The sequence below is a fragment of the Pan troglodytes genome, chromosome 1 (genome assembly GCF_028858775.2).
Source record: "Pan troglodytes isolate AG18354 chromosome 1, NHGRI_mPanTro3-v2.0_pri, whole genome shotgun sequence".
NCBI lineage: Eukaryota > Metazoa > Chordata > Mammalia > Primates > Hominidae > Pan > Pan troglodytes.
Genome location: NC_072398.2, coordinates 130,132,846 through 130,160,695, shown reverse-complemented (window position 1 = coordinate 130,160,695; position 27,850 = coordinate 130,132,846). Strand labels below are relative to the sequence as shown.

At 38.1% G+C, this 27,850-nt stretch overlaps 1 protein-coding gene and 1 long non-coding RNA gene across 18 annotated transcripts in view; one reads left to right on the top strand and one right to left on the bottom strand.

Moving 5' to 3' along the window:
- The window catches only part of DPH5 (diphthamide biosynthesis 5), a 35,785-nt gene extending 28,746 nt beyond the window's left edge, over positions 1 to 7,039 (bottom strand). For 3 of the 14 annotated variants that reach the window (XM_009426409.5, XM_009426443.5, XM_009426482.5), the window contains exons 1-3: positions 6,781 to 7,009; positions 6,516 to 6,673; positions 2,829 to 2,953 (exon numbers count right to left, since the gene is read on the bottom strand). In XM_009426409.5, the coding sequence (XP_009424684.1) occupies positions 2,829 to 2,953; positions 6,516 to 6,650 (260 nt within the window). In that variant the 5' untranslated portion in view covers positions 6,651 to 6,673; positions 6,781 to 7,009. Of the gene's footprint in view, positions 1 to 2,828; positions 2,954 to 6,515; positions 6,674 to 6,780 lie in introns of all 14 variants that reach the window. The other 11 variants (XM_009426449.4, XM_063799045.1, XM_009426433.5 and 8 more) reach the window with 10 other exon arrangements.
- A 17-nt stretch (positions 7,040 to 7,056) lies between these two features.
- Positions 7,057 to 27,850, top strand: part of LOC736093 (uncharacterized) — a 61,491-nt gene continuing 40,697 nt past the window's right edge. For 3 of the 4 annotated variants that reach the window (XR_010153057.1, XR_673644.5, XR_008539752.2), the window contains exon 1: positions 7,060 to 7,269. This is a non-coding gene — a long non-coding RNA (uncharacterized LOC736093). Of the gene's footprint in view, positions 7,270 to 27,850 lie in introns of all 4 variants that reach the window. The other variant, XR_010153056.1, reaches the window with a different exon arrangement.

Here is a 27,850-nt window from a genome sequence, read left to right as displayed (position 1 = left end):
GGGAGGCAGGAAGGTATCATATACATAAATTTATATGTGACAGCTTTATTTATATTGAAGAAAAATAGACTAATAATAATGCTGCCATTGATTTTATAGTTATTAGGTATCAAGCACTGTTCACATTCATTACATGGAATGGAAGCAGTCAGCCTACATCAGGACATATTATCTGTATATGGATGCCACTAAGGAAAAGGCATACAACATAGGGATAAAAATTTTGTATTCATTATAATAATATAGTTACAGAGCATACTGAAATACAGAATGGAATAATAACACAGAACCATCATTAGAAACAGTGTGTTTAATAAAGACTTCTTATGCAGAGATTTAGGGATAGAATGTTTGAGACTGTCAACTCTCACAGTGATTAAGTTCTATTGATTTAGTATATATTTTTAGACTCATTTACTTTCTTTGTGTGATCTATTTCCATATTCCTTTCAATAACCTGGGTAAAAGAACAAAGATGAGACTACATGAACTTACTTAACTATGACTTTAAATTGTCTTCAAGAACTTCATATTGTTGGAGATGGACAGTGCTGATAGTTGCACAACAATGTGAATGTACTTAGTATGCCACTGAACTGTACACTAAAATGGTTAAAATGACACATTTTGTCATGTGTCATTTTACCATTTTAAAAGTACTGAAAAAAAGAATTTAAGATTCAGCATCTTAAACAATCTTCTTTTTATATATTTTATTTAAATAAGAAGGGGTCTTAAAATTAAATAAGGGCTATTTTTTGCTCATATCTAAGAAGTTCAGTGCCTTGTTGCATTCTATATTCCTTACCTGATTTCTCCTCCATTTAATCCACTCAGATTCCAATTAAAATTACACATTCCCCATCATGCCATTTCCAACTATCATATCCTAACTATAATCTGCCGGTAAATAAAAAATAACTGCAGTACAGTAAATATTCCTTAAATCTGAATTTAAATACAAGGCTATATACGATGAATCACTAAGAAAGGGCAAATTAAAGAAGTCTAAAATGGGAAAAAAAAAAAAAGGCACTCCGGAATAAAACAGGAATGAAAGAGGTAGCATCTGAGCTGTATACTAATTTTATAGTACAATTAGGTATAATTAGGAACTGAGAAGAACTCTTTTAAGGAAAAAGCTTGAGCAAAGAAATGGGGGAAGAATATTACACAACACTTATGAAATGGAAAGTTGTACCATTTGGTTCTAGCATAGCGGTTAAAGAGTAGCTAGAGAAAAAAGAAAGACTTCAAGATTTAAGGCCATGAGAAGTCACTGAAGGTTTTTGAGCATGGGAGCAATTAATTACATCAAGGTACTTTCTCTGTGCCTCAGTTTTTTCATTTATATGTGCATTCTTCCTTCTACCTTTCTCCTGGCCCACCCTATAATCTCCATCTGTTGAACCCTATCCAGACCCAGCTCAAGTTCCAGCTCCTCCATAAAACCACCACTAATCAACTCCAAACATCATGTCTTTAAATTCATACACATATTTCTGTCCTCATCTTACAGTCAAACTTTCAGTATTATATTGAAGCTATTCAGTCTTTCCTTTTTGAATAGTCTCTTTTCCTGGCTTCTGTGACAACATACTCTCTTGCTTTTTCTCCCTCCTCCTCTGGCTCCAGGTACACGATGAAATTCCAAGGTTTCCTAGGGCCATCCTAGGTCCTCTTTTCCCACTCTTCTCTCCTAAGCTGATTCTATCCATTCCTCCAGCTTTAAACACCATAAACCTACTGATGACTTCAAAAGCCATTTATCTAGGATGACCTCCCATCCCAAGCTCTAGCAGCAGCTAACTGCCTACTTGACATCTCAAAGTAAACATATTTCCAGAACCAATTCTTGTTTCTCCAAATCCTGTTCTCTACCAGTTTTCAAGTGACACTACCAACCACTCATTTATAAAGCTAGAATCCTGGGAATCAGATTTACTCCTTTCCTTTTCCTTATCCACCACATTCATCTTGGCATTCTTCTAAATATGTTCCCATCTTTTTCTCTTTTCCACCAAAAACGTTCTTGCCTCCCTAAAATCCATTTACCTAAGCACTTCAAGTGACCTTTTAATGCTAATCAGATTTTGACTTTTTCCTGCTTTGAATCCTGCAAAAGTTTATCACTGTATTTAAATTAAATTCCTAGTCCCCTCCAAGGTCTTACATGGTCCTTATGTTCCTTAAATCTGTGATATAAATCTTAGGTAACCAGCTGTAGACAAAGAACTCTTCTGTTTGGCTTGACATTAGAGATTGATGATGCTTGACTAGGCAGTAGATGCCCATCTTCGTGGTAATGACAAAGAACAGGGTTCCCAATGGATATAAGAAACTGAAATCAGAGACTTGATAAATGATAAATTCAAGGCAAGCAAAGTGACGGCAGTATTGCCAAATAGTAGATGATTACAAAAGGAAAAAAAAACCTAGGACAAAAGAAGTCGAAGATGCCTGAAATTATCAGCAGAAAATGGCAGGCATGACTTTTGATAATGTAATGAACTATTTAATAATGATATAGCAGTTAAGGCATTTGTTGCCCTACATGACCTTCTAAAACAGCAGAAGCAATGATACAAACTTTAGAGTTGACACTTGATAATGTAGTGATACATATGATGATATATTTACCAACTAGCTTTTCTTCACTAATCTCAAAGATCATGAAAGTTTAAACTATGACATTTTAGATAGCGCTTAAGTAACCAGAGTTCCTTATCAGGACCTGGCAGGTAAAAGTGTTAAATGCAATAGAATAATTCTTACTGATTAAAAAAAAGTAAATGAGTTAAAAACTCAAAATATCTGCCTTGACTTACCCAAATGGATCACCAACCACAAGGAATGCAACATCACTGATATCAGCATCCTTTAAAATATTATCTGCTTCTTGTTCCACTTCTTCTCTATCAGCAACAACCAATTTTCTTCCATAAAACTCTTCCTACAGATATAAGTCCAATATCAAGATAAAGAGACAGCAGGTGACCATTCTAACACACACACACACACACACACACTCTTTGTTTGGGACTGGTGCATATGTTGGCAACCACCCAAATGCAGATCATTCAATACAACTCATCAGTAAGCCAGTACTTTATATCATGTTGCAATTAAACTCTGTATTTGGGGCTGTCTTAATATCCCAAAGGAGGCGGAACTCTTAACATCTGAGGCTTTTTGCATTTTAAATTTATTTCTAAATTTGGTTCTAAAGGCCAAATAGAACACTGTAGGATGAATACGGAATATGTACACATGAGCCCTACTTCAGAAACATGATGTAATACAGAATAAATATATTAAACAATAAGTTTAAACAAACATGGTGGTTTAGCTTTTATTAAATTTTCAATGGTTAAACATATGGCAACTCAGCTAGAAAAAAAAGGCAGCACCAATGAGAAACAATAGAAAATTAGCTGTTTACAGAACCAGTGAACATTCCTACATAAATGCAGAAGATACGAATTTAAAACTATATTCCTTAGTTTCTGCTAAAAAGGCAGAGTTGCAGGAGCAGTAACTGAATTCTAAATATGTAGGAAGTTTGCAAACAAACTGCTTTGTGATTTAATTCCCTGCAGCTCAACTCTAGAGAACAAATCCAGTAGAGAGTGAGCTAGTAAGCTAGTAGTCATCTGATAGTGGTTACTATGCAAGATCATGGTTACTATGCAAGTGGCTATTATGCAAGATCATGAATCCTTTTCTTTTTTTTCATCTCGTCAGCCAGTACAGAATGAAGGATCATGAATCTTAAAACTGATTTCCTGAGAAGTAATAAGTACTTCAAATGGAGTAAAACTGGATGCATAGATAAATAATATGGTTTCTTACATACTGAGAACTTTGAGTGAGTTATTAAAATTTATAAGGATTGCTGTAGTGCAATGGTATCTGGTACTCAATAATATCTGTCAAACAAATGAGTACATGAACAAATTATTAAGCAGGGCAGGATCCAGCATTGACCATTTTGCTTGAATCCTACCTTCTCTGTAGGTGTTCTGTGAAGTTACACTTTGTGTAGCTATTATCTATCCTTAAGAATACAGAGACACAGTACAGTGTAGAAGTCAAGTGTGGTAGACCTCGGCCGGGGGCAGTGGCTCTCACCTGTAATCATAGCACTTTGGAGGCCGAGGCAGGTGGATCACCTGAGGTCAGGAGTTCGAGACCAGCCTGGCCAACATGGTGAAATCTCATCTCTACTAAAAATACAAAAATTAGCCGGGCGCAATGGCACACGCCTGTAATCCCAGCTACTCAGAAGGCTGTGACAGAAGAATTGCTTGAACCCGAGAGGCAGAGGTTGCAGGGGGCCGAGATCGCACCACTGCATTCCAGCCTGGGCAACACAGCGAGACTCCGTCTCAAAATAAAAAAAAATAATAAATAATAATAATAATAAAAAGAGTGGCAGACTTCAACTCAGGACTGCTTTGGTTCATCTCCTGGCTCTATCATTCACTATCTGCATGAACTTAGGCAAGTTTGTTAACTTCTCTATCCCTGCAAAATGAACAGTAATTAGAATAATAATCCTAATCTACATGTAAAGCATTTAAAACAGTGCACAGTAACTGTTCTGTAACTGTTCTATAAATGGCAGTACTTATTACTGTGAAAAACAGATATTCCAGCACCTTAACAAAGTACACATAATTTACTGTAGGTAAGGCTGGGTCCAGCTTCAGGTCTTGACGCTGTAAGTAGTAACTCCAGAAGTTTTGTCTTTGGAAAAAAATACTTTACAAAATAACAGCAGCCAAAATTAACATTTAGCTAGCACTGAAAATTTACAAAGCACTTTCATATACATCATCTCAATAAAACACTACATAACCCTCCAACTGGTAATTGCCACTTGACAAATGAAGAAACTGAGGTTCAGAGAAGTTTGGAAATGTGAACATTGACAATTTCTATTTCTGCACAGTTTTGTGCCACATACCATAGTTAAGAACCTATGCTAAGAACTATGCTGAACACCTAAAGTAGGTGTTTTTTACCCCATTTAAAAAAGACACTAAAGTTAAAGGACTTCTCCAAGGTCACATTAACATGTAACAAAGCAAAGATAAAACTATATCCAAACTTTCCTCTATGCCATCCCCTGATATCTCATTCTATCAAACTGCTGTTTTGATATTTGTCTGTCTTTTCTTGAAGGTGTTAAGTTCCTTTTACTTTTCCTTAATCACTGATTAGAGATGCACATTTCCATCATTTCGAGCTTAGATATTTTGGTTCTATCCTAAGAGTGAAAAAATGAGAAAAAAAAATGTTTTTTAAATCAAAGCTGGCCTTAGGCTGGGTGTGGTTGCTCGTGCCTATACAATCCCAGCACTTTAGGAGGCTGAGGCGGGCAGATCGCTAGAGTCCAGGAACCTGTGATCAGCCTGGGCAATGTGGCAAAACCCTCTCTCTACAAAAAATACAAAAAATTAGCTGGGCATGATGGCACCCACCTGTAGTCTCAGCTACTCGAGAGGTTGAGGTGGGAGGATACTTGAGCCCAGGAGGTTGAGGCTGCAGTGAGCCATGATCATACCATTGCACCCCAGCCTGGGCAACAGAGCAAGACTTATTTTCTCTCTCTCTCCACATATATGTATATATCAAAGTTGGTCTTTGCACACAACTTTTATTTAAATGCATGGCCAATTCAAGTAGCAGTTCTTCATTCCTTCTATAAGATTTTAAAGTAATCTGAGGCCTAAAAATTTTAAGTCTATTTTTTGTTTGGAAGACATGACAATAAATCTGCTCCTTCCTCCCGTAACATATGTATTAATCTTTTGATTTACATTCTACTTAGAGTTTGACAATGAACCTGAAGTTGACCCTTCCCCCAAATTTACTGGGCCCTTATGAGGGCCAACTAAATGTATAATATACTAACAAATACTTTGGTTACTTAGTGTATACTCATATAAGTGTATACTCATACATTTGTATATATTAAGTCCAAGCTCACTCAATATATACAAGTGTATCAGTATAAGCCTTATTGGGAGATAGTCTATTTAAGATAAGATCTCTCTGGACAGGATACAAAAAGGCAATCGCCATTCCCTATGGACATACTTCAAAGGGGGAAGCTTTCAGCTTGGTTTTTGAATATATATAACCAACTCATTAAGGCTGTGTCAGCACCTCATTAGCACTCAACTCAGAAAGGATTTCTTGACTACCTCATGAAATAAGGGGTTTTGATAACTATCCCCCAAGAGTATAAAATAGCTTTCCTATTTACTGGAGAAAGCCACAAAATTAGACTTGTAAAATAGGACAAAGCACCCTTTCATTTTCCAAGTCACTTGGTTGGTGTATAATTTCCATTCTTCTGCTCCTCAGATCATTAATGAACAAGGGTTCATTAATGCGTTTCAAAGGGTTTAAACAAGCAGACCTGAAAATTCTGTTCAGCTTAGTGTATGAAAATTAGATGTTAGATAGCTTTCTTCCCAGGAGGCTGGGGAACGCTCAGCACCTACCAAGGCTTCCTTCCCTACAGTCAGGACTGAGGTGTAGGCTTCCAGATACACTCGACTGCAGCGTCTAACAACTTCCAGGCCCTTGACTGTGATGTCCTTGGCATCTCCCAGGCCCAAGCCGATGAGATAAAGCATTTCAAACTTCAGGAGAAGAGAGACTGCAAGACGAAGTGGACAGAAAAACCGTCAGTTACACCGAGGACATCTAAAATCTAGTGATGAACACGATGACAACCAAAGTAGCACAAGAGAAGAGGCAACTCACAAGGAGGCGTTTGGGAACCTTATGTCACGCTTAAGGACTGGGATAAGAGGTTTTAAACAACCCTACCAGTTTTGCCGCTTGTTACACAAACCTAGGAGCAGCCAATTACCCGCTGAGAGAATCGTAGCTAGTTCCCTGGCCTTTACAAATTCTTAACTACCACCTTTCCGCAGAAGCAACTGCAAAACCGCCGGCTCCGTGCAGAGAAAAGGCCCACGCCGCCGGCCTCACCTACGGTGCCGCAAAATGCTGGTGCCTTTACTGCACTTTACGACTAGCGGGAGGGGGCCGGGCTAGCGGGCTACTGGGCTGCGGAGACCAGACCCCGGCTCCACTGGTGGAAACCCGCCGGCTGCTGGGGCAGGGCGGCGAAAGGTCAGTCGGCCGAGAGGAGTCCGTGGAGCCACCGTTTCATAGCCTCAGGGAAAGGATCGGGCGTGCTCACGAGCCCTCTAACCCATGGCTTAAACACCCGCTTCCTAAGCCTGGGTAAGTGCAGTAGCTCTTCGCTCGAGAGGAGCCATGTGGAAGAGAGTCGTCGGGAGGGGCCCTGCGCCCTACTCCTCCTCTCCAGAAACAGGGAGGGCTGGGAAGGATTTTCCTGATTTGTCCCCGGATTTGGCCGAGTGCACAGATTTTAATTCCAGTCTTCTCATCCTCCTGTAGTTCAACTAGGTGTCTTCTTGGTGAAGCGTGAGATTGGCAAACCCAGCAGTGAGTGTGCTTCTGATTTCCCAACAAGGCAATGACTCCTTGGGTTTGTCCCCAAGACCTTATGCCTGGAGTGCCCCAAGGATGCTTCAGTCACCCTCAGTGTCAGGAATCCCAGACCTTCCTGTATCTAAAGAAGTGACCTTTAATAGTGCTCAGGGATTTCAGACCTCTCAAGTGTTTCTGCCGGGGGAATTCTTATAAAGCTGTTGGTTACATGTAATTAGGAATAGGGAAGATTTGTTTTGACTGAAAATGCTCTTCCCAAGGTGACCTCATCCAGGTTAAAAAAGACAGCTGTCATTGCTTTTCTTAGCAGGCAGTGTTGGTTACTCAGAATTTTCCTGTTGCCTCCCCGACAATGCCCAACTCCGCTTCCTTGAACCTTAGCTTTTTTTCATTCCCAGGTTCCATCCACCTTTTTGCACTTCCTATCTATAAACTCTTCGTGGCTGGTTTTATCCCCTCTCATTACGTTGATCTATTCCTCACACCACATACACACCCCAAAAAACTCAAAATGGATCGTAGATGTAAATGGAAAACCTAAACCTATACCAGAAGAAAACATAGGAGGAAATATTTGTGACCTTATTTAGGCAAATATTTCTTAAACCAAAAGCGTGATGAAAAAAATTGATAAATTGGACTTCAACAAAGTAAAAATTTATGCTCTTCAAAAGACTTGAAGCCACATACTGAAAATATTTACAAAGCATGTATCTGATGAAGGACTTGTATGGAGAATATATAAGGAGCACTCAAAAGCAATAATAAAACAGCTCGTTGTTTAAAAATGGGCAAAAGATTTGAATAGACACCAAAGAAGATACACAAATAACAAATAATTATTTTAAAAGATCTTAAACAAACAAAAAAAATCCTAAACATCATTAGACATTAGGAAAATAAACATTTAAATCACAATGAGCTACCACAACCCACCTATTAGAATGGCTTAAGTAAAACAAACAAAACCTCACAAAAACTGGCTGTTCACTCAGAATTCCTAGTATCGCTAATATTTTGTAGATTCAAATTTCAGCCTCCTATCCAGACTTCCTCCCTCTTGGCTTCATGTTAACGTTCTGCTGGAAATCTTCACCTAGATAACCTGGAAGCATATTCAACACATCCAAGGTTGAATCCATCACCTTCCCTTTCAATTTTGCTTTTCTTTCCATATTATCTACTTGGATGGGTGGGGGCGGGGGGTGGGTGAGGAGAGTATTGTCATCAACAGATTAACCCCAGCCAGACACTTGGGAGTCACCCCCACATCGTCTGTCATGTCTGCCTGTGTATCTCAATAGAAACCATACCGTCTGTCACCATCTTGATTCTCAGGTCCTCATTTTGTCACTCTTGTAGCTGATAATCATGTCTCCTTCACTCAAGGGGGTCAGAGAGTTATAGTTAACAATCTGAAAATATTACACCCCTTCTAGATCCTTCTGAGGCCAAGAGAAAGTCCAGGTTTGTTAACATACCCCACAAGATCATTCGTGCTGTGGCCACTGCCTACCTTTTTAGCATCATCTCTCTCCACTCCATACCATGAGCTTTCTCTCCAGCAATACTGAATTGCTTGTAGTTCTCTGCCCACAACATGCTGCTTTGTTCCTCTACGCTGCTGCCTCATCATAGAATATTGTCTCCCATTCTGTCCTGCCTAGATCACTAATACCCATTCTTTAAGACCAAGTTCAGAAAGCCTTCCCAGAGACCCTCACCCCCCTAAGCTAATTTAGGTTTCTCCTCTTCATTACAGTATTACTCTACATATACTTACTAACCAATTTATGAGATTTTATATTTGTTCATTTGTATTTCTTCTTTACCAAACTATTGATTTAGTTAATTCAGGGACTGCATCTTATTTGTATTCTCATCTTTAAGGTTTAGCACTATCCCTTGCACATAGTAGGTATTAAATAAATGTTTGTTGAATAAATCATTATTATCCACTAGTAGCTGAGCTACGTATTTTTCCATCTTTATTAATACAGAAGGTGGTATATTTTAAATAACTACCAAAAAATCATTAATGGAATATCAAATATAAATATGCCTGTCTCATGCCACTTTAGAAGGTCATTTGTATTGAAAGGCTTGCAACACACAAAACATATAGTTCATATGCATGCTATTGAGTAGGTAAACACATTTTCCAATGTGTTGATCATTTATGTTTTTTGTTTTCAGATTTAAAAAAATAATAATTTCAGGTAGATTCACAGTGCAAGGACACTGCCAAAAAGGATGATTAAGTAATCTGAAGAAGGTGTGGTTTATCTCCTTTCAAGAAATATATCTATATTGAAAATAAAGTTATTCTGGGTAATCAAGGAAGTGTAACATTGCCTGAAATAACAGTAATAATTTGTTTTTAAGCTTCAAAATGTAGCCAGAGGAACTTAGTTTCACCACGTAGAATTCTTAACAAACAAACTTTTCACCTGCCATTATTTCTCAATAAGAGTGTAAATTTTTTGTACTTTTCTGGAGGTAGACAGATAAAGGGATTATGGTAATCTTTTTTGTTTTTCCTCCTCAGCTCAACAAACATAAGCTGCAAAAATCTTGCCTATTGGATTTTGCAGAATTCTGTGGGATTTGGACATTTTTCCCTTGCCGTTTAAAACAGGTTTCAAATGTGATTACATTTTCCCCAACAATTTATTGTGAAAAATTTCAAACATATAGAAAAGTTGAAACAGTGTCACAGTCAACACCCATATAGCCACCTCCAAGGTTCTAAAGTTTTAACATTTTGCTGTTTTTGCTTTATCACTTATTTATCCTTTTACCCAGATGTCAACCCATCTTATTTGTTGATGCATTTCCAGGGAAGTTGCGGCCATCAATACACATATTACATTTTGCTTGAAACATAAACTCCTCACCTAGGTAATAGATTAACAAAACATACCTAGGCATATAGCTGATTAAATGATATCATTGCTTCACCTAATTTAGGCTGGATTTTGAAAATTTTGCTGTAAAACGATTTCAAATTAGTTTTTAACAAATATTGTAGTTTTATAATGATAATGAAAGCAGTTAGAGGACAAATTCTTTTATGTCAGCAAATTTGTAGTCTCATGTCTAGCAGAAGAGAGAGTGATGGTTAAAGAGAAAGGTGATTATAGGACAAAAGAAAAAAAGAAAGATTTTTAGCCTTTTTTGGCTTCAAGAATAACATGGATGGATTAGACCTGAAGAGTTTCCTACTTTGTATTCTTGCTTTCAGGTCAGATGATGCCAAGTCATCCCTGAGGGTGAACATTTATGCTTTTATGAAGGATCTTTAAGATGTTTTTATAACCTTTGCCAGTAACTCATTTTTACTGGCAAATTCTTCCTTATATTTGAGACCTATGGTCAGTAGTCATAAAATGTGAGAGAGATGCAGATAGTCATAAGAAATTAATACTGATGGCTTTTCCATTTCATTGTCATAGACATATCATATGCTACTTTTATTCTGAAGTAATAACATAGTTGAGTCACTGCATTACCTTATGGACAAATTATAATTACCTTACATTTAAGAGAAGTCATCCTTCAATTGTCCTGTTTAAGCAGTTTGTCTATTGAAAAGAAGACATCAGGGTGACTGACTAAACTCCATCTGACCTTACTGTGAATGAAGAATATTATTTTACTCTGAAGCTGGCCTTTTAACCTACATGTTCCCAGAAATTGCCTTTGTTAGAGGAAATCTTGGTTAATATTTGTAGAGCTCAGACTCTTAATTGATTGGAGTCATTATTTTCTAACAATTCACAAATAAGTGATAATTAAAGATAACATTGCTTTAGGATAAGGACCTGTATTTACTAAGGTTAAAAGATTTGAAGTTACTTTATTGTACACTTGTTTACTTAGAGAAAAAGTCACTTTTTATAAACCCAGTGATTTTAAGTACTCATCCATACATTATATGTTAATCATATGATGTAAAAATGCATAAAAAACAAATCTAGAGCTATTTTTTGTGTAAAATGTGAAAATTTTTATTGTCATTCATCCTAGCTTAATAGATTGAATCAGTAACCATAGGGACTGTCATAAGGAAGTCACCTAGAGCCCTGCGTTTTTGTGTAAAGGAGCTCCCAGAATGTTCCCTTAAGTGCCTGTGTGTATGTGCATGTATGTGTAAACTTTCTGTTTGTTTCTAACCCATTTTTGTATATGGCAGGTCCTTCCTCCAAAGTCTATTGCTAAAAAGGTAGAATCAGGGATACATAGTTCACTCTTTTTGCACTTAAAAAAACTACAGGCCAGGCACGGTGGCTCACGCCTGTAATCCCAGCACTTTGGGAGGCTGAGGCAGGTGGATCACAAGGTCAGGAGATCCAGACCATCCTGGCTAACACGGTGAAACCCCGTCTCTACTAAAAATACAAAAAATTAGCCGGGCGTGGTGGCGGGCACCTGTAGTCCCAGCTACTTGGGAGGCTGAGGCAGGAGAATGGCCTGAACCTGGGAGGCGGAGCTTGCAGTGAGCCAAGATTGCGCCACTGCACTCCAGCCTGGGCAACAAAGCGAGACTCCATCTCAAATAAAAAACAAAAACAAAAACAAAAACTTACAGTGTCCCTTTAAGTTTTTTTAGGGAAACATAGCTAAACTAGCCAAGATTTGGTGGGAGAAGGGGAGTGGTTTCCCTTTCATTCAAAAGCCAAAATTCATAAAAGCGAACTACCAGGCTGTATATTAGCCACACACACATACCCTCACTGTCTACACCACTCCCCTAGTTCTCCAGCCTCACCTCCTCGTCTCCGTACCCCTGGCCCCTACAGATTGCTGTGTGGCTCTGGCTCCACTTCCTTGAAGTCATTGTTCAGAATTCACTTCCTCAGTGAGGGCTATCTTATGTAAACTACAACCAACATTTCTAATCACTTTATCCGCTTATTTGCCCCTGTAGCATTGCTCACTTTCTAACACAACTGTATAGTTTACTTATTTATTATGATGTTTTTTGTCCACATCCTATTAGAGTATAAGCACCACAAAGCCAGGATTTTTTTGTCCGTGTTATGCTCTAATGTGAAACAAACAGCTAGAACAGTGTTTGATGCTCAGTAAATATATATTGAATGAATGAGTACATCTACACATGATAATAAGTTATAAATAAATTTCTTGAAGAGAAGAACTGAGCAGAGGGGATTTTTTATAATGATTGAGAACTCACATTTTGATGTCATTCAGACCGTGTTTAGTCTAGGCCTTTCACTCAGTAGTGTATTCCTTGCATTCCCTTTTTAAACCTCCGTTACTTATTCTATAAAATAGAGATAATAGTAACATCTTTCATGGGATTATTGTGAGGATAAATGAAAAAATACATATAAAGGGCTTAGCATACTTTCAGACAACTAGTGAAGACTCAGAAAACATTGACAAATATTGATATAGCGTTTGAAATTAATTTTAGAATTATCTACAGTGTCTGTCAGATTATAATATGAAAGTCAAGTCCACCTAGATTGGTTCTTATTCTTTTCCCCATTCACAAAAGTTATGTGAATCATTTACGTAATTCAGTAATTATAGACCAATCCACTAAATAGTTTACTGATTGACAAAAGTCATCTTAAACAAGCATTATTATTTTAATATTATTCTCTGAGGTATTTCTGAGAGAAGCTCTTCATTTCAATTATTCTGTCATTGAGTTCAACACTATAGACTTGGTTGGCACCAAAGAAATGTTGTCTGGCAATTTGTTAAAACTTAAAGTAGAACTTAAAGGAAATGGAGCAAAATGTGGTGGTTTACAGCTGTATAATCCTAGCACTTTCAGAGGCTGAGGAGGGAGAATCACTTGAGCCCAGGAGTTTGAGACCAGCCTGGCCAACATACCAAGATTTCGTCTCTACTAAAAATAAAAATAAAAAAGTTAGCTGGGCATGGTGGCATGCACCTGTAGTCCCAGCTGCTCAAGAGGCTGAGGCAGGAGGATTGCTTGAGCCCAGGAATTTGAGGCTGCAATGAGCTATGATCACATCACCGCACTCTAACCTGGGTGACAGAGTGAAACCCTGTCTCAAAAAAAAAAAAAGCGAATGGACTTTGCTTCTTAGTAGTTTAGTAAACAAAATCTGCTAGTGAGCAGAGAAAATGTTCATTTGGGAACTGAATTCTTTTTTTAAAAAAGCTTTTTAGATGCCCAACAACAATAAAAAGAATCATTGTGTTGTGTGATACATTCATATAATACAATGCTATACAGCAATCAAAAAGAATGAATTACTGCTACATGAAACAACCTGGATGAATCTCACAGAAATGGGATATAGCTTACATAAAGCAAAGTCCACCACATTTTAAGTATACAATTTTTACGTATGTGTATAACCATGTACTCATCATTCTGATAAAGATGTGGAACATTTCTGGCATCCCAGAGGGTTCCCTTTTATCCTCTCCCAGTAAGTGCCCCCCCGCTCCACCTCTCCAAGGTAACTGAACCACTATTTGACTGTAAGTTAGTTTTGGCTATTCTTATACATGGAATCATGTAAAATGTACCCTTTCGCGTCTGGCTTCCTTGGCTCTGCTTTACTCATCCATGTTCTGTGTAGTAGTAGTTCATTCTTTGCTGAATAGAATTCTGTTATATGAATGTACTACTATTTATCTTCTTTATTTTTGATGGATGTTTCAGTTTGGGGCCAATATGAATAAATCTGCTATGAACATTATTGTATCTGTCTTTTGTTAGACATTTAAGTATTCATTTCTGTTGGGTTATGTTACCTAGGAAATGGAATTGCTGGGTTATAGGATATATGTTTTCACTTTAACAGATTGTGCTAAACAGTTTTCCACAGTGTTTGTACAATTTACATTCCCACCAGCAATAGATGCAAGTTACAGTTGCTCTGTATCCTTGCCAACACTTGGTATTGTGATACCTTTTAATTTTGGTGGGTGTGTAGTGAGATATCGTTGTGGTTTTAATTTGCAGCTCTGTGGTGGTTAATAGTGTCAATTGCCTCATATGTGATTTTTTTCAGTTATTTTAAATTTTCAGTTATTTAATTTTTCAGTTATTTTGTTTATTCTTCAATATGAATGAAATCAATATCACTTTTTGTATTGGACGAAAGTGCTTTTAAAGTCAGTATTAATTAAAACCTCTTCAAAGTCAATTTATTTATTTTTGAAGACAAAAATATTTCTTTCTCCCACCACAGCAATATTTAAATGTGGAATCTATACTTGTAGTTGAGTAAATCCATTTGTGAATAAGATACTTCCTTTAAAGGGGCCTTAATAGATTCACTAATAAATATGTGTGAAATATGTTTTAATGTATCGAAAGCACTTAGTGCCTGAAATGTAGTAAGTGCTAAAGTTATTTTAAAATAATTAAAATATACTTAAAAAAAAAAAATATATATATATATATATGTTTTGCCTGGAGAGAACACCTGTTGTCAGGACACCCACTTCTCATTCTGCCTCTGCTGCCAATAACTATGTGGGTTTGGACCATTTTTTGCTATCAGTAACATGAATGCTTTTAGTTAGATGATTTCTAAGTCACATTGTAGGATTCAGTAGCTTCCTTTTTGGTTAGAATGGAAAAAACACTAGACCGGTAATCAGTCAATGTAAGTTGTTTACACTTGTGGACCTTTGCTTTGTTTCATGACTCAAAACCCAATAAGAAGTTATCTTTCCCCTCCTCCTCCTTTTCTACCCTTCCTCCTTTAATAGATTTCGATATAAAATTGCAAGCAATACAGTAATTCCTTAAACCTGGAAATTAGCATAACCAATATAAATTTTTTTAAAAAAACGTAAGTTACTAAACTTTTTATACTAATAAACTGTAGACCTTGAGTTATTCTTCACATAACTGTACTTCACTGTAAGTACAGTGATTTTTTTCATAACTAGAAACTTTTTCAACCAAAATTAAACTGATATCTATATCAAGTTGCAGAATTTTCACAGATTTAATTTTCTCAGAGTGATTTTTGTTTGCATTTCTAAATCCTAGGCAGTCATAGAATATGATTCACCCTAATCTTATTTCCTTACATTTTGCTTTATGTTATTACGGTCTTTTGCTTGTTTTGCAGTAATATTTTCTATTGTATACTTTGAGTAGCATTGGTTTTTTTTCTTTAGCAATTTTTACACCTTACTATCAGAGCTCATCACATTTTCTGATAAAGGCTTATTGAGATTCAGACTCAAACTCATATAGATTCTATTTTAATCTTATCTTTGCTTCTGGCTATTGCCTCTCTTCTGGTGTTTATTAAATAAAACCTGATGAAATCGTATCATATCAAAATATTAGTAGTAGTATTAGTGGTATCAAAAATATTGTTTTCTCCATGCATACCAATTGCAGAAGCAGTGAATAGCGTGGTTAAAAGCCTGGACTTTAATGTCATGGGCTTTAGAGTCAGACTACAGGATTTGAATTTTGACTTCTCTTACTAGCAATGTGACCTTAGGAAAGTTGAACCCTTAGTTATATTGCCTGTAAAATACATATAATAAAGGCACTTATAGGACCATCATGATGATTAAATGAAGTAATACTACATATAAACAGTGTCTTTGAACAGTGTTTTTGCACTTTGTAAGTGTTCAATAAATGTTAGCAATCATTATAAATATTATTACCTTTAGGGTTTTGTGAAGATTAAATGTGATAAGTAAACTGTATATCTAAAGGCCTGCAATATAGTGCACAATTAACATTAGCTAGTATTACTACCAAAAATATTCTCTAGCTAGCTGGTTTTACAGAATTTCTGTGTGTTCTAGGTAAAATTGCAGTTTAGGACCATCATCCATCCCCCTTGACACCAAACAAAAAGTGAATTTGTAATTAGAATATTTAGTACTAAGAAAACATGGACATCCAGGCTAAAGCTCAAAGCTTTTAAAAATTATAATGTAGCTGCAGTGTTATTTGCAAATGAAAGGAAACAGAAAGTGGTGTTAGTAATTTTAAAGATAAATTTTTTCTTGAATAAGGTGTGATGTTTAGTTCCTAATAATTTTGTCCTGTGACCGATTAAACCCATCAGTAGGTTGAAGGTGTTCAGGGCATGGTAATCTGAGACTGAGGCCAGTCATTTTCTTAGACAGAGAAGCTATAAGAAATCCTATGTAGAAATTACTTAGTATCACACTAACTTTGATATTTGCATCACTTAGATGTCATTTACTTTCCTATTATCTGTGCTCCTGCCTGGCCTCCCTGCCATCTCAGTAATAGAGTTCCTTGCCTTCTTCCTAGTCATCAGGACCTGCATCTCTGCCTTGTTATTTCAAGAGGTTGAACTTGCTACTGATTTCATTCCTCTGAGAGACTTAAATTCTTGCCTTGGCCCCATCTGCCCATGATTGGGTTCCCTTTTACAAAGCTAGGCTCCCACAAAGGAAGACACTCACCTATCTGAAATTGCCAGGGTCATTGAGCACTTTTGAACAGGTGTAGGCACAACTTCAAGAGGTACCGTTCACATAGATGACATACAGCTGCCCAGCTGTACATGGTGGCTCAGTGGCCAGTTGCCTATTTCTCGAGCTATGGTTGATCACCTGCTGTGTTCCTGCTTGGTGGTCTTCATTAGACAGCTCAGGCTGAGATTCTTGCCCGTGTTTGTGGTCTTCAGTTTTTTTAATTATGTGATCTCACCTGCTTTTATCTTGCTTCTGGTTAATTTATCTCAAATTTCATGGCCATCCATTGCTCAGTGTGTTGCCTCTACCTGGAATACTTCCCTACTTTATCTCATAGGAATTATCCTTAAAATTCTAGTTCAGAAACCTCTCATCTATAGTGTTTTCCCACCTCACATAACTGCAAATTTTTTTCTTATTTTGATTTTCTTTAATAGTCTATTGCTATTATATGTTTTTCTTAAGACTATAGATTTTAAGGGCAGGGCCAATGTTTTATCTTTATATTCTCTGTAACTCCTGTATGGTGTTCTGCTCATAATAGATGTTAAATGAATATTCGTAGTATGTCTTGATGAAAGTGCTACTTAACAAAAGCAGGCAAGTCAAGGTATGCTAATGAACTGAGAAAGGAGAGGCTAGAAACAAGGAAAATGACATGATAAACTATTGCAGTGATCTGTACATGAGGTGATAGTAAGTCTTGCGTATACTCAGTGACAAAAGAAGTTGAGATGTGTTAATTATATAAATCAGTGGGGATGACCATGAACATAATTAAATGGGGGAGGGGAGGAAAGGGATTGATTAAAGCCAGAGGATGATGCAAACTGGATCCTACTTCTTACTTTTAGAAGTTTATATCAAATGTCAAGAAAATAAAAGTAAGTTCAAATTTAAATTAACAGTATTCTACATTCAGTGTAATAATGTTTAAAACTATGTAGAAATGGATCCTTAAAAACCTCTCATTTAGTCTTTCTAGAGCTGTCATAATATTTGATGACTATAAATGTAAATTCCATTTAATGGTGAAATTTCAACAAAACTGGAATGAGCTATGGGATTTTTCTTTTGTAACCAGATAGACAAATAAATAGGTGGAGAGAGTTAAGATTATTACTCACTTTTGAAAATCATTTGAAATACTTTTACACTCCCTTCCCAAAAAGCCTTTTGAGAGCTAGAGTTATTTATTTTTGGAGCATCACATTTTGACAGATTTTTGCACATTCTTCAGTGGTCATCACATGAAGAGATTTAGCTTAATTCCTTGCACAACTAACTTGAAGTCTTATGATACCTAGTTGACCTTAATTGTGTCTTGTTCAGTCCAACAAATGCTTACTATGTCTCATGCATAAGGCTATGTGCTCTTTATTCTCAGGGATAAAAAGAAGCATAAATCACTATTTGTACCATCTAGGGATTATATTCAAATGAAGAACACAGCACACCTGTGCCCTATATCACAATATGTACAGTGATACATGCTATAATAGAAGTGCAAGCAGTAAGGCAGAAAAGGAGGAAAAAGATTAATTAAACTGGATACTGTTCTAATAGCTTGATCTGACCTTATTGTTTATAATATCTAGGTAACACATGGAAGCTATTTCTGGATTCTTGATGGTTTAGATGGCTTATCACAAGATAACCAAAGTTTGTTTATGTCATGGTTTAGAGAGACTAAATTGGTGTAATGTTGTCCAGGAAGCCCAGACATGTTGCCGATAGGACAGCATTGCAGCATTGCAGTTGGCCTTCATCCTTACAAACATGCTAACTGGATTTTTCTTAGGATACCCACAATACCAGTTGCTTAGCAATGGACTAACACTAGCTATGTTTATCTGTTTCTGGTATACAAAAGTCTGGCTGCCATTTTATCCACTTCTATTAGGGTCTAGGAAGAGGTGAGTAATATGTATTTCTTATTTATTTATTTTTTTTGGGATGGAGTTTAGCTCTTTCACCCAGGCTGGAGTGCAGTGAAGCAATCTCAGCTACTCGGGTTCAAGCAATTCTCCTGCCTCAGCCTCCTGAGTAGCTGGGATTACAGGTGCACACCACCATGCCTGGCTAATTTTTTTGTATTTTTAGTAGAGACGGAGTTTCACCATGCTGGCCAGGCTGGTCTTGAACTCCTGACCTTGTGATCCGCTTGCCTCTGCTTCCCAAAGTGCTAGGATTACAGGTATGAGCCACCGCACCGGGCCAGTAATGTGTATTTCTAATTAGGACATCCCTTCTTTCAGATGCCAGTTTGCAGGTTACTTGATGAACATAAAATCATAACAGGTAAGTGGGTCTAATTACCTAGATGCTTGGAAGATGCAGAAAATATCTTTCTTCCACATAGTGTCCTAGTTAATGGAATTCTTTTGAGCCCTGTAAGTGCCCTTGCTGAACTCTGTTTTCTGGACTAACGTTTTCACATTCGTTCTTTCCGTTAAAAATACCATTTAAGCTACAGTCTAGTTGCTGTTTCTGAGGGCCTGGAAGAATTCAGCCTCATCCCATTAAGTGTAGGTGTGTTTGACCAGCTCTCTGTCCTCTTAGGCCCATCCCTTTATTACAGTCTGTATTTTAAGTTTTAATGTTTATAATTAGGATCTCATTTATTCTTTTCTGGTACTCCTGAATAACCACAGTTTTACTAACAATAACATAAAAATATTTCAGCCACTACATGAGCCCCATTCAAAAAATTTGTTTCAAGTTAGTTTGTTGGCTGGAACTACAGTGGCACTAATATAACACTTGCTCCAAGATCTATGATCTAATGCTTTAATCACACAGGATGCATCTAGTTACTCAAATCAGAGATTCTAAAATCACCCTGAGTGTTCTCATACTCTCCAGGTAATTGCTCTGTCTTGTCAATTTTGTCTCTTGCTTATCTCTTGAATCATTCCAGTATTCTCCATGCCCACTGCTCAAGCTTTAATTCTGGCCTGTGCCCTTTTTCACCTACACTATAGAGTAGCCTGCTAACTAGTCTCCCTATCTCAAGTATTGCCCTAGACCATCTTTACACTGCAATTGTGTTTTCTCTAAAAAGATTCATCATATAATCTTAAACTTTTTAATCCTTTTATGATACCTTATATAAAAGTTCAAATTCCTTAGAATAATATACAGACCCTTACTATTTAGATTTTGCCTATCTTTCCAGTCCTTTCTCCATTCTCCTATTGTATACCTTTTACTCCTGCCATGCTGAACTCACTTCCAGAAGTAGGGTTTTTCTTGCCATCACCATTTTGCACATGCTGTTTCACTCTCTAGAGAACTCCCATGACCATCTTCCAGGTAGATTTCTATTTATTTTCAAGAGTCATCTTAGACATTCCTTGCTCCAGGAAATCTTTCTTATGCTCCCAGACATAATGTGGTGTCTTTTTTGTTTCCATTCCTATGTCTAATAACACATGCTGTCTTAGAGTAATTAATTATTTGTGGATTCACCAATGGACTTTGTACTTCTGAGAGATAGAGACAATGTTCTCTTCCTTTTCGTGACTGTCACAATACTAGAACATAGTGATAATATTTCTTTTGAATGAAGTGGAGTAGGCACTTGACATTCTGGATTTAATTTCCTAGCTTGCAAGCAACCTTGAAGATTCATCACTTGTACTAATTTGTATTATAATTTGCAGAGGCATAACTTTGACGCAAGTGCCCTATGGGGTTGGTATGTAGGAATGAGTCGCTAACCTTGTGAGAATTCTAGCCAGCTGCTTGATGCCGCCCTTTCAGAGTGGCTTTGCTTTTTTCTTTATGGAAATTTTCAAGGTTCTTTTATTAGTTTTCATACTGCTATAAAAACATACCTGAGACTGGCTAATTTATTAAGAACAGAGGTTTAATTGCCTCATGGTTCTGCAGGCTGTACAGGCTTTTGCTTCTGGGGAGGCCTCAGGAAACTTAAAATCGTGGTGGAAGGCAAAAGGAAGCAGGCATGGCCTTCATGTGGCCAGAACAGGTGAGGGGAGTGGGGAGGTGCCACACACTTTTAAACAACCAGATCTTTTGAGAACTCTATTATGCAACAGCACTAGGGGAATGGTGCTAAACCATTAGAAACCACCCCCCATGATTCAGTCACCTCCCACCAGGCCCCACCTCCAATAATGGGGATCACAATGCAACATGAGATTTCAGTAGGGGCACAGAGCCAAGTCGTATCATTCTACCCTGGCTCTTCACAAAACTCATGTCCTTCTCACATTTCAAAACAATCTGGCTTCCCAATAGTCCCCCAAAGTCTTAACTCATTCCAGCATTAACTGAAAAGTCCAAGTTCAAAGTCTCATCCGAGACAAAGCAAGTCCCTTCCACCTATGAGCCTGTAAGATCAAAAACAACTTAGTTACTTGCAAGATACAATGGGGGTACAATTCTCTCATTCCAAAACAGAGAAATTGACCAAAATGAGGGGCTACAGGCCCCATGCAAGTCCAAAACGCTTCAGGGCAGTCATTAAATCTTAAAGCTCCAAAATAGCATTTGATTCCATATCTCAAATCCAGGCCACACTGATGCAAGGGATGGGCTCCCAAGGGATTGGGCAGCTGTGCCCCTGTGGCCCTGCAGGTTACAGCCCTCACAGCTGCTTTCACAGGCTGGTGTTGAGTGCCTGAGGCTTTTGCAGGCACCCAGTGCAAGCTGTCAGTGGATCTACCATCCTGGGGTCTGGAGGACCCTCTTCTCACAGCTCCACTAGGCAGTGCCCCAGTGGGAACTCTGTTTGGGGGCTCCAACCCCACATTTCCCCTCTGCAGTACACTAGTAAAGGTTCTCCATAGGGCTCTGCCCCTACAGCCGACTTCTACCTGGACTGTCGGATGTTTACGTACATCCTCTGAAATCTAGGTGGAGGCTCCTAAGCCTCAACTCTTGCCCTCTGCACACCTGTCGGCTTAACACCATGTGGAAGCTGCCAAGGCTTGTGGCTTGTACCCTCTGGATCAGTGGCCTTAGACATATCTGGAGCCCTTTTAGCCACAGCTGGAACCGAAGCCACTGAGACAGAGGGTGCCATGTCCTGATGCTGCACAGATCGGTGGGTCCCTAGGCCTGGCCCACAAAACCATTTTTCCCTCCTAGGCCTCCAGGCCTGTGATGGAAGAGGCTGCTGAGAAGGTCTCTGAAATGGCTTGGAGGCATTTTCCCCATTGTCTTGGTTATTAACATTCAGCTTACCTTATGCAAATTTCTGCAGCTGGCTTGAATTCCTCCCCAGAAAATGAATTTTTTTTTCTACCACATGGCCAGGCTGCAAATTTTCTGAACTTTTATGCTCTGCTTCCCTTTTAAATATGAGTTCCAGTTTCAGGTCATTTCTTTGTTTATGCAAATGAGCATAAGCTTTTAGAAGAAGCCAGGCCACACCTTGAATGCTTTGCTGCTTAGGAATTTCTTCCACAAGATACCCAAATCATCTCTCTCAAGTTCAAAGTTCCACAGATCCCTAGAGCAGGGGCACAATACCACCAGTCTCTTTGCTAAAGCATATCAAGAGTGACCTTTACTCCAGTCCTCAATAAGTTCCTCATCTCTGTCTGAGACTACCTCAGCCTGGACTTCACTGTCCATATCACTATAAGCATCTTGGTCAGAACCATTCAACAAGTCTCTAGGAAGTTCCAAACTTTCCCTCATCTTCCTATCTTCTTCTGAGCCCTCCAAACTGTTCCAGCCTCTGCCTGTTACACAGCTTCAAAGTTACTTCCACATTTTCAGCTATCTTTATAGCAGTGCCCCACTCCTGGTACTAATTCTCTGTATTAGTCCATTCTCACATTGCTATGAAGACATACCAGAACCTGCATAATTTATTAAGAAAAGAGTTTTAATCAGCTCACAGTTCTGCAGACTGCACAGGCTTCTGCTTCTGGGGAGGCCTCAGGAAGCATACAGTCATGGCATAAGGCAAAGGGGAAGCCGTCATGTTCTTCACATGGCCGGAGCAGGAGAGAGGGGGTAGAAGGGGGATGTGCTATACACTTTTAAAAAACACCAGATCTTGTGAGAACTCTATCACAAGACAGCACTAGAGGAATGGTGCTAAACCATTAGAAACCACCCCCATGATCCAATTATCTCCTACCAGGCCCCACCTCCAATACTGGGGATCACAATTCAACATGAGATTTGGGTAGGGACAGAGAGCCAAACCATATCAGTTCTATTGTAAAATTTTAGTTACAGGATGAATTTATTCCATTTTCATGGACTTTTTATGAAACTTTTCATAACCTACATATTCATTTCAATAGTTAAAAGGAAACACAGCATGGAACTGTTTCTTACTCTTTGGTTTATTTATGCATGATATTCCTCTGTAGAGAATGTATGTAAATTGTTACTTGGTTTGTATCATTTTCAAAGATTAGCAGGCTCAATAGTATTTCCATTGTCAGTGAATTCCATCTTCCAGTTTTAATTTAAGTGTTCTCTTTCTAGCACCCTTCCCACCATTGTTTTGTTTTATTTTCACTCAGAATACAGTATTCCTCATCTTGCCAAACACAGATCCCTCTACCCCTTTTCTGAATTTCTTCTCCCACTTTCACAGAGACCTGTTATCCTCTTCCATAATTTCAGCTACTCCTTCCCCACTGACTTTTACCCTTCAGCATATTAGAATACTTCCATCTTAAAAATAATCAAAACAACTGCCCTCTAATCATTGCCCATTTCTAACTATTTCTTAATACTTTTCCTTTTCATCACAAGTGTTTTGAAGAAATGTTCAGAGATCATCTCAAATTCTTCATCATCTCTGCTGTTTTCTTAATTCATTTTATCTGACTTCTACCCCTACTACAGTGAAACTGTTTTTGCCATGAACTCTAATGATCTACATATTATTAAAATAGGGACAGTCTGCTACTGGATCTCTCTGCATGTTTTGATTCTGTTGACTAATCCTTCCATGGTTTATCTGACACCATTCTCTCTTGAATTTCTTTCTATCTGTTCTAAGTTAGTCTACTCCTCAACTACTGGTATTCTCAGCATTCCATTCTAGATCTTATTCTTCCCTCACTCTACAAAATTTCTACTTGGTGATCTTATTTACTCCCATGGCTCCAAAATCACTTCTAAAATTATTACTTTTTTCTTTCTCTCTCTTTCTCTCCCTCTTTCTTTCTCTCCTTCCTTCCTCCCTTCCTTCCTTCCTCCCTCCCTTTCTTCCTTCCGTTCTCTTTCTTTCTTTCCCTCCCTCTCTCCCTCTCTCTCTTTCTTTCTCCTTCCTTTCATTCCTTTCCCTCTCTCCCTTCCTCCCTCCCTCCCTCCCTCCCTTCCTTCCTTCCTTCCTTCCTTCCTTCCTTCCTTCCTTCCTTCCTTCCTTTTTTTCTGAGACAGAGTCTCACTTTGTTACCTGGGCCAGAATGCAGTAGTACGATCAGCTCACTGCAGCCTCAAACTCATGAGCCAAAGTGATTCTCCTGCCTCCCCAGTAGCTGGGACTACAGGTGCATGCCACCATACTAGGCTACCTTTTATTTTTTTGGCAGAGATGGGTTCTCACTATGTTACCCAGGCTGGTCTCAAACTCCTGGCCTCAAGTGATTTTCCTGCCTCAGTCTCTCAATGTGCTGGGATTACAGGCGTGAGCCACGTAATGCCCAGCTAAAGTTATGAGTTTCATATGTTTTTTTGCTTGGGATTTCTTTCCTGAGCTGCCATCCCATATATTCAACTGCATTTTCCACAGCACCTCAATACTGTGTGTGCAAAACTGAACTCCCCTTTTCCCACTGTATATGCTTTTCTTTCTGATTTCCCTTTTCCTCTTCCTATTGTAATTCCAAGACCTTATTTCTTTCCTCCAGAATTGCTTCATCACTTCCTAAGACTGATTCCAGTCTCATCTGACATTTAATCTTCATCTTCATCACTGCTCCCAAAATTATTTCTTTTTCTGAAACACATCTTTATTTTATTCCTCTGCTTGAAACATTTCAGTGCTCCCCATTACATTCAAGATAAAATGTATTTAAGTATATGTACACAGTGTATTTAAGTCAATTTATGATCTGGCCCCAGTGTTTCTGTGAAACCACAACTTTTGCCTCTCCTGTGTGCTAGTCAACTTTATATCAGGTCTCAGGGAACACTCTACTGTCTACCTTGCATGCTACCCACTTTCCCCCCTCTGACCTTTTCCTCCTGTGCAGTTCTCATTCTTGAAACCTGATGTCACTACTTCCAAGCCTCTGCTTTTCTTCCCCATCCACTCATCTGACATTGCTATTCTTCCTATTTCGTATTTCTTTTATAGCACTGACTCATTCAACTATAATGGTTTCTCTGAGTGTTTCCTAAACTATAAGCTTTCTGACAGCAGGAATTATGTGCTTTATCTTTGTATCCTGACAAGTAGAATGTAACTGTGGAACATATTTAATAAAAGTTTGTTCGATGAATAATGTCTGTATTTAATTTACTTCAAAAATAATCAATAGTACCTGCAATTACAGTGGTTTCTTTTTCATTGTATAATGCAAAATAGGTTCACCCTTTTAAAATGGCCACAACTCCTATATGAACTTAGAGATATGAGAAAGTACCTCAGGGTAAATGTAACTACAAGTGATAATAATATGATAAAGCCTTTGCAATACAATTCTGACCTGAATTACCCAGAGGTAAGCTAAACTTCATAGGTGAAGGGCATAGTTCTCCACAAGACTGCCCTTATTTCAGACACCAGCCACAAGCCTGGGGGCTTCCAGGGGTACTCTCACTTCTGATCAGCTGTTTACAAATACATGAGGATAGCTACAAACCCTTCAGTTTCAATCATTAACAAGAATTATTAGACTTACAGAATACAGGAAAGCACTATAATTATGATAAAACTTTTATTATATCAAAAAGAGTACATATCAGAACCAGCCAAAAGAAGAAACACGTATGAGGTCTGGGAGGGCCCAAATATGAGGGTTCCATGTCCTCTCTCCATGGAGTTAAAATTCATCATCTTCTGGTAGATTGTTGTGTGACAATTGCTAACCAGGGGAGCTTACCTGAACCTTGGTGTTTGGAGTTTTTATTGGGCTTTTATTATGTAAGTATGATTGACTGAATCATAACCATGCAGTGGAACTCAACCTCCATACATCTTCCCTCCCTGCAGGTCAGGCTGGTATCACATGGCTGAAAGTACCAACCTTCTAATTACATGGTTGCCCTTTCTGGAATGTCCAGCCCCCATCTTGAGTCATCACATTAGATTAAACTATCATTAGCCCACCATAAATAATGAAGACACTCTGATCATGGAGAAATTTCAAGAACTTACAGTCTCTCTCCTAGGGACCAGGGACAAAGGCCAGCTACATGCTTTTTTTTTTTTTTTTTTTTTTTTTTTTTTTTTTTATGAGATGGAGTCTAGCTCTGCCACCCAGGCTAGAGTGAAGTGTTACAATCTCTGCTCACTGCAACCTCTGCCTTCTGGGTTGAAGCGATTCTCCTGCCTCAACCTCCTGAGGAGCTGGGATTACAGGAATATGCCACCACACCCGGCTAATTTTTGTATTTTTAGTAGAGACGGAGTTTCACCATGTTGGCCAGGCTGGTCTCAAAACTCTTGACCTCAAGTGATCCGCCCACCTCAGCCTCCCAAAGTGCTGGGATTACAGTACCTTCTTTACAATAACAGCCTTGATCACCTAAAATAAAAAACAGATCTGACCATCAAAACTAAAATTGCAAAACCTAAATTATATTGGTAGTCCAGAATTCTTGTTCATTTATCTGTTTTAAACATATGATCATTAAGAAAAGTCCAAAGAATTTGGAATTCATGTACAGATTAGAAGTCTGAATGGCACTATAAAATTGAGTTGACAGCATTAATTTCCATTTGGAAAAGTCTGCTAGAGGTTATTCATACAGGAAGAATTTATCAGAATTTGCAACTGTCTCTAAAGTAGATTACACATATTTTATTTGGTGAATGTTTCAGAAATTGTGTTAGTGTGGACAGTTAAGAAAATAAAACTGAATGATCCTTATAAAGCTGATGGTCTGTGAAATTCTACCTACATCAAACAGATTCAATAGAGTAATCTTTATCCATTAAGTGTTATTTCCTATTATTTGATATTACTGATTTAATAAATTTAAAATCTATTATTTATAATAGACAAGTATGTCTAGGTTTCATTTACAATTAAACTAATTAAAACTTGATTAAAGTTTCTGCTTGCATTATAGGTATCCTAAGTAGCCCAATTAAACTCATTGTACCAATAGTGACACTTTCTTATTAAGAAAGCCCGAGTGTAAAGTATAATTCCTGGGAAGGAATTGAAAAGTCTCTCTAAGACATTAGCCTCCAAAACTTTGAAAAATTATGTAAGGTAAGAAAAGAGGGTGGACAAACACAGTGATTTAAGTAATGTGAGTAAAAATCACTTGTGATTGGAGGGTCACTGTTTCTAGCAGGATGGCAAAATACCCTGAATAATTCTGCTACTGAAAATGGCCACAGATGCTGGAAGAAATATGTAACTGAGCTGAGAAGAAATTTAAGAAATTCACAGGTCAAAAGCAAAATGAATACAGAAACCCAGAGAGATAAGGTAGGACTCGAGCTGCCTTTTCCAGGGATTTGTGCAAAATCCTCTTTCTTTACCCTGAGCTCAATTTGCACATTGAGGCAGGTGACAAAGTCTAAAGCCTACCGAAGAATCTAATGATACCTCTGTTGTAAAGAGATCTGTACCCAAATGGCTTTACCAGCACGTTTGGGGTGAACTAGAAATAAACCTTTCTCACAAAAGGGGACAACAAGGAACACTGACAGAAACAACTTTCTCTAGGCCATGGGACAGCAAACTATAACCCCTGGGCCAGATCTGCCTACTGCCTGTTTTTG